We start from the raw sequence: 10,471 nt of genomic DNA, 5'->3' as shown, positions 1-10,471 counted from the left end.
CAGAGTAAGAGGAAGCTGTCTAGAAATGCAGGCCAGAGCTTAGTAAAAATAAGTTTTATTGATTACATATAATTTTTAACTATCCTAACATATATTATAAACTTTTAAGATTAGTATTAAATGACTTTATATATTTTCCCAAGAATCATCTAAGTTGTGGTACCATGTTTGTTGAAAACTAAAAATTCAATTTCTCCCCAGTCATTCATTACACACCTATTCGTAGGGAGACAGAAAGATCTCTCCAAGCTCACACCCCAGACCTGGACTTCATTACGCAGAACACATCTTCCTTCCCAGCAGGCGTCCCCCTTTGTTATACAGACCCTCTCCAGTCATCTGTCACGTACTAAATCTACCTTCTTATCCAGCGCTGCCTCTGGTCTTCCCTGTGGAACCAGAAAGGCATACACATCAGTGAACAGCTGTTCTGGACTCTGTATTTTGGGTTATTCTTTTCATTTTGGCTGGAAACCCCAATTGACAACAAAAATACCAGGCACCCAGGCCAATGTTTAACACAGGATGGAAAGTGGCACATTGCTCCAGAGGGCTTTTGGCAGGTCCCAGAAACGCACTGCTGCTGCTGCTGCTGCTGCTAGGACAGACGGACGCCCGCTGTTGTGCTGCGCTGAGGACCTACTCGGTGTCATTCAAACTTCTCATCTCCCTCCTCCACGTCTTTCAGACTGAGCACTTCCAGAGAACCCTTGCCTTTCGTTTCCTTTTTTATCAGCTCGTCAATTTCTCTGAAGCAGCCTGGGTCGATGAGGCATACCTGCAATGATTGACAGCTGGTTTCCAAGGGAAGATGGGTAAGGGCACAGAATAAACCCAGGTTTAACGCTCAGGGCAGATCTAGGGCTGAGTTCTAGGTGCTGCTCACGTGGAGGCCAGGGCAGCAGCTGGGTCTAGCCTTGATGCTAAATACCTACTGTTGGACTTTGGGGCTCACCCCTTGTTATGGTTTCTACATGCTCAGCCCAGGGAGTGGCACTATTAGAAGGTGTGGCCCTGTTAGAGTAGGTGTGTCACTGTGGGTGTGGGCTTTAAGACCCTCCTCCTAGGGGCTGGAGAGATGGCTCAGTGGTTAAGAGCACTGACTGCTCTTCCAGAGGTCCTGAGTTCAAATCCCAGCAACCACATGGTGGCTCACAGCTATCTGTAATGAGATCTGGTGCCCTCTTCTGGTGTGTCTGAACATAGCTACAGTGTACTCATATTTAAAAAAAAAAAAGACAGGGTTTCTCTGTGTAGCCCTGGAACTCATTCTAGACCAGGCTGAGCTTGAACTCAGGAGATCTGCCTACCTCTCCTCCTGAGTGTTGGGAGGAGTGTACCACTACCATCCAGCTTGCATTTTTACTTACAAATGAAATGAGATCCGATGCCCTCTTTTGGTGTGTCTGAAGAGAGCCACAGGGTACTCATATACATTAAATGAACTTTTAAAAAAAAAAGACCCTGGGTTCAATCCCTAGCTTCTTACTCCTTTCTAAAACATCCAGATTCTCAGGGGTTGGGGATTTAGCTCAGTGGTAGAGCGCTTGCCTAGGAAGCGCAAGGCCCTGGGTTCGGTCCCCAGCTCTGAAAAAAAAACAAAAAACAAAACAAAAAAAAAAAAAAAATAAAATAAAATAAAAAAAAAATCCAGATTCTCCCTCCCTCCCTCCCTCTCTCCGTGTGTGTGTGTGTGTGTGTGTGTGTGTGTGTCTGTCTGTCTGTCTATAAAAGGGCTGTAGCACACTATGGTCCTCTCCAGGGTGAAATCTAGCATTAGACTTTTATAGGTCACCTCCTCACAGCCGCCACCGCCTGTGAAACAGATGGAGACGCACTGAGAAGCCATGTAGGTTCTGGAATGTTCAGACGTTTAGCTGTTTTTGAATAGCATAGCCACCCCAGCATCAAATCCTCTCCCTGCTAATGCTTAGAGCTGGTACTGCTAGTCTCAAATTGACCATGGAGCTGAGGATGCCCCTAAACTCATGATTCTCCTGCCTTGACCTCCGGGGTGCTGGGATGACAGAGGTGCACACCTGGCCCCACTTTTACTATTACCCCAAAAGAGAAGACTCAGTGTAAAATATATCTTATTATTTTAAAGAAAGTGAATATGACTAACACAATTCTGTTATGAATGCTTTGACAAGATGCAAATAAAATCATATGATGGGCTGGAAAGATGGCTCAGTGGTTAAAAGCACTGGCTGCTCTTCCAGAGTTCCTGAGTTCAAATCCCAGCAACCACATGGTGGCTTGCAACCATTTTTAACGGGATCTGATGCCCTCTTCTGGTGCGTCTGAAGACAATTACAGTGTACTCATATATAATAAATAAATAAATCTTAAAAAAAATCCAAATATCAAGGACAGAGCAACTTGTATAGAGAAAACAAAAACCCAGAAGGGGCCAATACCCCCCTTCCCCCAAAAAAGAAAATCGTGTGAATGCTTAACTACACTATCCTATTCACACCTGGGCACGTTAGCCTGGCCTACACCTTGTAAACATTACTCTATGGTTTAAATATGAAATGTCCCCACAGGCCCACATGTTCCAAGTCTTATCTCCGGCTGGTGGTGCTATTTTGCCTCATCTGGGAACCTTAGTGGCTGAGGTCTACAAGGAGGGAGTGGATCTCAGGGCCTGACTAAGCCACAGCTGCTCTCCAGTCCCCCATCTCCTCTCCTTCCTGCCCTGCCCAAGAGCATGGGGCCAAGCAGTCGTGGACCTGAGCCCTCTCAGACTGAGCCAAAATGAACCTCACTTCCTTTAACCTGCTCTCTCAAGAGTTTGGGTCACAGCTCTGCAAAAGTAACAAGCACCGCATTACGGTCAGGAACGCATTACGGTCAGGAACGCGGCTACTCTGGTAAAAGCCAAGAATGACGGGTCAAGGTCACACTCTCGGGCCCGGCCACGCTGCTCGCTCCACCCCCATCGCCTTACGATCTCCAGCTGCTGGCTGTAGTCCTCACTCTCCACGACCTTCATCAGGGGCTTCAGCTTTTCCTTCAGCTTCTTTCCCTCGTTCACCGGCAGGAGGAAGCGCAAGCGCATGTGCGCCCTCTCGATCTTCATCTTCTCCTTCAGCTGCTTTATCACCTCCAGCGCCTTTCAAGACACAAGGAGGGCCTGCGGTTTAGCGTTTGTGCTGCACGGACACACACCACGCAATCTCCACAAAGCCGCAGTATGCGCGTGGCTGCACGGCCAAGATACACGCAACCCTAGAAATACCTGGAAAAATCGAAGTGTCTCCTTTTGTGAAGTGGAAAAAACACTCTTTGCTGGGAGTGCAGTTCAGTGGTGAAGCATTCCCAGCATGCATGAGGACCTGGGCTGCCCTCAGCGCTCTAAAAGCAAGAGAATGTGTGGGGTGGGAAGTATACACATTTGCAAACATAAGCGAACTTCTCTAGGACAGACAAAATGTCTTTCAGTTGGCCCCAGAGACTTCTAAGCCATGAACTGTGAGGACCTGAGCCCATAGCTCAGTTCACATTAATTCTAGAACAGTGTGAGACCAGACAAATGTTCCTTGGGAAAATGGACTACAGCCGTCCCACGAGCCGTCCAGCAATGAACTTCCCACTTTGTGTCCACCCCTGCCTGAGAAACTGTCATGGGGTAGATAACACAGACTCAATGGCTTCCTTGAAAGTCTGATAGCCATTCAGTGTTAGGATGCCTAATGGTCTGGAGAGCTTTGAGTTTAGATGTAAGTTCTGACAGGCCTTCCTGTTGTTATCTCTGGCATTGACCCACAGGAAGTTTCACCTGAGCTGCATGTGGAGGAGACATGGGACTGGGCTTGGGGACTCTGAGGATTTATGGAAAGGGAACGGTGTACAGGTGGCTGCCCTCTCACACATGAAGCATGTGAAGTCATTAGTCCCTTGATGACCTCCCATGTGATTTTTCCCTGTACAGAGAAGTGTGGGTTGTGAGAATGGAAATTCTGATGTCGCCCAGAGTTCCTGGGTATCCGCGTTCTTCTCTGGCTCCTTCCATTTTTCTGCCAGGCCTTTTCTGTTTTCTGGATGTTCACGATCAGGGCTAAGTCAGGAAACCGCTGGAGCGCTGACAGCTCAGGCAGTGTGTTAAGTTATATGGATCAACTGTATTTCGTGGTCTGTTGAACACGTTACATGCTATATGAAAATGTAAGAGTGTGCATGCGTGTATGTTGGTACATGACACAGCCTGTAAGGATGCTGGGTGTCCTATTGCCTGCCCTCTTCCGTACTCTCTATTGTCCTCTCCAGATAGGGTCTCTACTGAATCTGGAGTTGCTCAGGTAGACAGCAATGCCCAGAAAGCTCCTGCCTCTGTCCCCCACAGCACTGGAGTTACAGGTGCAGAAGCAGGGGACCCAGTTCAGCGTCTCATCCAAGTTCTGGATATCCAAATTTAGGTCTGCATTCTTGTGCAGCAAATGTTCTTATGGACTCAGCCACTTCCCCTGGCCTTTCTTTTAGAGTTTCTCATACAGTCCAAGCTTGCCTCAAACTCATTAGGTAGGGAAGGATGACATTTTGCCTCCACCTCCCTCATGATGAAGACACCAACCAGTATTCCTAACTCGAAAAGGCTGTAAGCTCTGTGAAAGTGCTATGGAGTTGACTATTCTAAAGAAACGGTGATTTTATTTTCTGAGATGGTCTCAGCCTCTCAAGCATTTGAAATCCAGGCACGTAGCAGATTGGCCGGCTGAGCTGTATGAAATTTGTTAATAAACAGAAACAGGGAAAGCGTTCGTGTGATTCAAAGTCTAAGTGTGTTTTGAAAGGGTTGAGCTAGACGGGAAGTAAGAGTTCTGTGTGTATTTCTGTTCCATCACGGGGGCAGCTGCTAAGGGTGGGGCTCAGCTGGAAGTGCTTGCCCAGAATGCTCAGATCCCTGCTTCCCATCACCAGCACAGCAGGGCTGACTAGAAGTGTGTGCTTCTGATCCCAGCACCGGAGATGGGGAGCCAAGGAGCATCAGATCCTTCCATGGTCCTACATTCTGAGGACAATGATGACCCCTCACCTGCTGCTTGGTGCTCTTGTTGGGTTTGACGGAGTAGTGGATGTCCTTCATGGCTCTCTCGATGAGGATAACGGTGTAGGGTCTCTTTGTTTCCGGGTTCACACACTTGTCTGCCACAATGGTGGCAATATCCCTAAACATCTGCTCCAGCTGTGTGTGCCGTTCTTTATCTGACACTTGAACTTCTCCTTTAGTCAGAATCTAAAATGGCAGAACATACAGAAAGCCCCCATCAGTTCCAGTTTTCTTTCTCCACTGCACAGAATTAGCAGGGAGGAAAGGAAGTGTCATCTACTGTAGCTGCTGATGCAGAACCATGTGTTGCCTAAATCCAGCACCAGATTATAAGGAGCTCCCTGATCCCACTTACTGAGGGACAGGGAGAAAGTCCATTTAGAGCAGTCACGACCCCTTTGGGTTGCAGATCAGATATCCTATATATCAGATATTTACATTATGATTCTTAACAGTAGCACAATTACAGTTACAAAGTAGCAATAAAATAACTTTATGGCTGGGGGCCACAACATGAGGGACTATATTAAAGGGTGGTGTACTGGCTGGTTTTGTGTGTCACCTTGACACAAGCTGGAGTTATCACAGAGAAAGGAGCCTCCCTTGAGAAAAATGCCTCCACGAGATCCAGCTGCAAGGTTTTCTCAATTGGTAATCAAGGGGGGAGGGTTCCTTCCCTTGTGGGTGGTACCATCCCTGGGCTGGTGGTCTTGGGTTCTATAAGAGAGCAAGCTGAGCAAGCCAGTAAGTAACATCCCTCCATGGCCGCATCAGCTCCTGCCTCCTGACCTGCTTGAGTTCCAGTCCTGACTTCCTTTGGTGATGAACAGCAATGTGTAAGTGTGAGCTGAATGAACCCTTTCTTCCCCAACTTGCTTCTTGGTCATGGTGTTCGTGCAGGAATAGAAACCCTGACTAAGACGGGTGGCAACAATAGGAAGTTTGGTGATATTATATACCTCGAATGCTAAAGGTCCTGCATTCAATCCTCAGAACCACCACCACCACCACAGAGTCCCCCTAAAACCCTATAGGTAGATGTGGTGGCATACAATTTTAATCCCAGCACTTGAGGGCAGAGCCTAGAAGATCTGAGGGTGAGGTCAGCCTGGTCTACATAACAAATTGTAGGCTAGCCAGAGCTACATAGTGAGATATTGCTTTAAAAAAAAAAAAAAAGTTTGGGGTTGGGGGTGGGAAGCAGTCAGGTAAATGAAGTGACTTACTAGAAAAGTTAATTTCTAAAGTTTGATTAAAAAAAATCCAGAAGCTGGACATGGTGGCACCTATTGTCTCTAAGGCAAAAGAACAAACATAAACAGATCTAGGAGTTTATCATATTCTAGGACGGCTCTGATGAAATGGAGAACCAGAGCCAGTTGGTGGCAGCACATGCCTTTAAGCCCAGTACTCGAGAGGCAGAGATAGGCGGATTGAGTTTGAGGCCAGCCTGGTCTATAGAGTGATTTCCAGGAAAACCAGGGCCATGAAGAGAAACCCTGTCTTGAAAAACAAAGATGGAGAAGTGGGCAGTTATGCAGCTCCTAAGGATGGGCTGAGAGACGGGTCCAGTGTCAGGGCTTAGAAAGGAAATAGCGAATTTCAATGCCCCAAGTTGGCAGAATATTTAATGTCCCTGCAGCCTTAACCTAAAACTGGCAGAAATGGTCTGGGAACCGTCAGCGGCGTTACAGAAAAGTCGCTGAAGGCCAAGGAGAACCCTCAGACAGAACAACCAACTCTCACTATGCCGATTGTGGAGCAGACGCTAAGGCACAGAGCACTGCTCCTGCTTCTGACGATGCCTATCCAGAAATGGCAATCTCTCTCCTGTCAATCATTTACATTCTGAGAGGTTTAGTAATGTGGAAATGACCCTCAGCATCCTGAATCGGGAGGACTGGAGAAGTTCCTGCATCTCCTTTGCGTACGAAGACGTCCTTCCCACCACGTGGCTCTAATTCACTGCAGTCTCCTCGCCACCTTGGCCACCTATGTGTTCTAATACAGGTGTTTAAACTTCTTGCCCCTTTCTAGTTTGTTTCAATAAAGATGGGTGTGCATAGAGAGTAGACTCCTACTAACAGTGACTGGTATTTCTTGCAATTAAAGCAGCATAAACAAATCCAAGGTTTGTGTCAATGTGACCCTGGGGTGGGGGGTGGAGAGAAGGAACAGCTGCTCTTCCTGAGGACTGGAGTTCAAGTCCCAGAACCCAGACGACAGAGCTAACAAACACTTCTAACTCCGGGTCCAGGGGGATCCAATTTTAGTTTTGTGGTCATTTTCTAGTCTTTTACACACCTTGCACCAATTTGTACTCGTGTGTGTACACTAAAAAAAAAAAGTTGGGCATGGTGGAATGCACCGTTAATTACAGAACTCAGGAGGCAGAGGCAGATGTATCACTGAGTTCGAGGCCAGCCAGAGCTACACAGTGATATACTGTGTGTTGTCTCCCCTTCCACCATATCTGTATTCTCCCATTTAATCTTGGAGGGGGGAAAATATCACGACATTGTTTTATGTGAGGAAAACTCAGGGTGTGGTGGGGAGTGGTGCTTGGGTCCTGGAATGTCTGTCCCTAGATGGCAGTAGTTAAGACACAAAGTTTCTTTTCTTTGTGACTGTATTTAGAAGTAATGGATGTGGGTGAGGTGGCACGACGCTGGGGAATCTGAAGTTCCCTGCCAGCATAGCTATCCGCTGAGTTTGATGTCCGCCTGGGCAACATAGTGAGACTCGTCTCAAAGGTCAAAAAAAAAAAAAAAAAAAAAAGCAACAAATACCATACAAACCTCCCCAAATCTCCCAATAATATTAACTTGAAAAAAAAAAATCTAAAACAACAAAACCTCCCCAAGAAAACCAGTGGTTCTGATGTTGGCTATGATTATGAGAATGGATTATGCTGCAGCTGGCAGGACCTACCTGCTTGCAGATTTCAGTCTGGTCGTCGGTCCCAAATGCACTGATGAGGTCTTCCTTCTTGGCAACCTGACCTTTGGAAACATTGACAAACACTGAATGGGTCTGCAGAACTTCATCAAGGTCTTTTTCCCTTGAAAGGGCAGGAGAGAAAGTCCTATGTGAATCCACTGGACAGCTGAAAATCCACTCACATTTAAACACAAGATGCCAACAAGATAAAAGGGAAGTGCTACAAGCTGGGTGTGAGGTGCACATCTGTAATCCATCATTTAGGAAGTAGAGGCAGGGAAATTTAAGACAAGCCTCAATCCCCCACCCTCACCCCCAAAACCTAAAGCCTAAAACCTAAAGGAAAAAGGAGAAATCACTACCCCCCCCCCCCACACACACACAATTACTCTCTCTCTGGTGACTACCTGCGCAGGACCAATCGAAAACTCAGGACAGTATCTGTATTCTCCCACTGCACTATGGAGGGAAAAACCACGTCATTGTTTTATGTAAGAAAACTCAGGGTGTGGTGGGGAGTGGTGCTTGCGTCCTGGAATGTCTGTCCCTAGATGGCAGTAGCGAAGACATTATACGCACTTTGGGAAACGGGGGATTCTGAGGTGTGTGTGTGAGACGTTTGCTGTACTAATTTCAGTATTCGTAGGTGTAGGATTAGCTTCCGGACTACTATCCTTGGAAAAATATCCTTGGAAATGTTTCTTTTCTTTGTGATAGCGTCTTAATCATTAATCCAAGAGGCCACCGCGATTTCGGGGTCCTCGTGGTTGCAGCTTTGTTTTTTTTTTTTAGGACAGGGTCAAACACACCTGGAACTCACAGCAATCCTCCTGCCTCAGTATCCTGAGCACTGGGATTACAGACATAGTCCCACCCGGCTCTGACGAAGTTTATAGCTGGCAGTTTTTATGACACCAACAAAATCTCAAACCAAAACCCAATCCGAATCAGGCAAACCAGTCCTGAAAGGTACTCTCAAGAGCCAGGGTTAAGAAGACCAGGCCTCGAAGTGGCCGGTCCGCTGAACTCTGGACGCAGCATCACTCACACTCCACTCCGCCAGCCGACGACCTTGTTTTTATAGCAGGCGATTTCGAAGCGCTTCCCTCCCCGCTTCATCCGCACCACGGCTACATTGGTCAGTCGGATCTGGTTGGTGGGGGTGAAGATCGACATGGTGGCTGCTCACAGATCTCGAGCTCGCGGGGACTCCAAGTGCTCAGCTGAAACGACCCTGCGGCGCGCGAACCCTTAACGCCCAAAGAGTGCGCGGCTCTTCCGGTCCCTACTCCGGGGCAGCAGCTACTGCGTACCCGATTGCCCTACTGCGCATGCGTCAGGTGGGTACAAACCCGGTAGAAGAAAGCAACTACGCCTGCGCAGTGTGACTTTTGCGCCCTCCATCTCCGCCCTCAAAGGAAGGCGTTCTGTTCGGTGGTGACGTCATTTACTTGCGCCAGTCATGGCTATAGGCTGGTGACTAATGTTTAGTGTCCCGGTGGGAACTTGGTATTCTGGTTGAATAGTTCTGCAGAGTTTAAACGCTGCACTCATTTTTAACTTTTTAAAGGAGAATTTTAGAGGGGAAAAAGGAGGTAAAAAGCGTAACGAGCTTCCATCTTGCTTCAATAATTATCCACCTGTTTTCATTCTTTTAAAATATTTTATTTATTTATTATATATATGAGCACACTGTAGCTGTCTTCAGACACACCAGAAGAGGGCATCAGATCTCATTACAGATGGTTGTGAGCCACCATGTGGTTGCTGGGATTTGAACTCAGGACCTCGGGAAGAGCAGTCGGTGCTCTTAACCACTGAGTCATCTCTCCAGCCCCCCTGTTTTCATTCTTATTCTATCCTCCCTCTTTTAACTGTATTATTTTACAACAAATTACCCCGCGGGATGGCCATCGTCTGTAATGCCAGAATTTGGCAGGTATAGACAGGATACAAGGAGTTCAAGGCCATCTTCGCCAGCACAGGGAGTCCGAGGCCAGCCTCGATTGCTTGAGAACCTTTTTCATCATCGCCTTCAAAACAAATCATCATATGGTTTTATTCTTTTTTTTTTTTTTTTTTTGGTTCTTTTTTCCGGAGCTGGGGACCGAACCCAGGGCCTTGCACTTCCTAGGCAAGCGCTCTACCACTGAGCTAAATCCCCAACCCCATATGGTTTTATTCTTAAATATTTAAGTATTTCAGTATACCGTTATCAGACACTGATCTAATATGCACTTCACATTTTATTCCTAACATAAACAATTCTCTTTACAGTCGATTTGTTCCAGATAAAATGCAAAGAAGCCCGCCCACTGTACATATAGACTGCATACTATAGTCATTGTAGGTTTTGCTTTGTTTTGCTTATTTGAACACAATATAGCCTAGGCCAATCTCTAATTCATGGGCAATCCAATCCTCTGCATTTTGTCTCAGTCTCCCATATTGGTATTAGAAGTATGTGCTACTACACCT

The 10,471-nt window shown here is 46.8% G+C and overlaps 1 protein-coding gene across 2 annotated transcripts; it reads right to left on the bottom strand.

Annotated features, from left to right (window-relative positions):
• Positions 1–39: 39 nt before the first annotated feature.
• On the bottom strand, positions 40–9,262 carry Sbds (Sbds, ribosome maturation factor). Of its 2 annotated transcripts, none has more exons than XM_087578001.1 (5): positions 8,401–9,262; positions 7,985–8,114; positions 5,039–5,239; positions 2,954–3,118; positions 40–778 (listed from the first exon to the last, which is right to left on the bottom strand). In XM_087578001.1, the coding sequence occupies exons 3-5, from the start codon at positions 5,177–5,179 to the stop codon at positions 650–652; spliced, it is 435 nt and encodes a 144-aa protein (XP_087434127.1). In that variant the 5' UTR covers positions 5,180–5,239; positions 7,985–8,114; positions 8,401–9,262; the 3' UTR covers positions 40–649.
• Between the last annotated feature and the right edge of the window lie 1,209 nt (positions 9,263–10,471).

Source organism: Rattus norvegicus, chromosome 12 (genome assembly GCF_021556685.1).
Source record: "Rattus norvegicus strain SHRSP/BbbUtx chromosome 12, alternate assembly SHRSP_T2T, whole genome shotgun sequence".
NCBI classification, from domain to species: Eukaryota; Metazoa; Chordata; class Mammalia; order Rodentia; family Muridae; genus Rattus; species Rattus norvegicus.
This window is presented reverse-complemented; position numbering and strand designations above follow the sequence as displayed.

Excerpts from the sequence above, each read along its gene's own strand:
- Sbds (XM_087578001.1), bottom strand. The coding sequence starts at position 5,179 with ATGTTTAGGGATATTGCCACCATTGTGGCAGACAAGTGTGTGAACCCG. Across the intron at positions 3,119-5,038 it reads ACAAGAGCACCAAGCAGCAG|GCGCTGGAGGTGATAAAGCA; the intron begins GTGAGGGGTCAT and ends GTGTCTTGAAAG. Across the intron at positions 779-2,953 it reads ACAGCCAGCAGCTGGAGATC|GTATGCCTCATCGACCCAGG; the intron begins GTAAGGCGATGG and ends CAATCATTGCAG.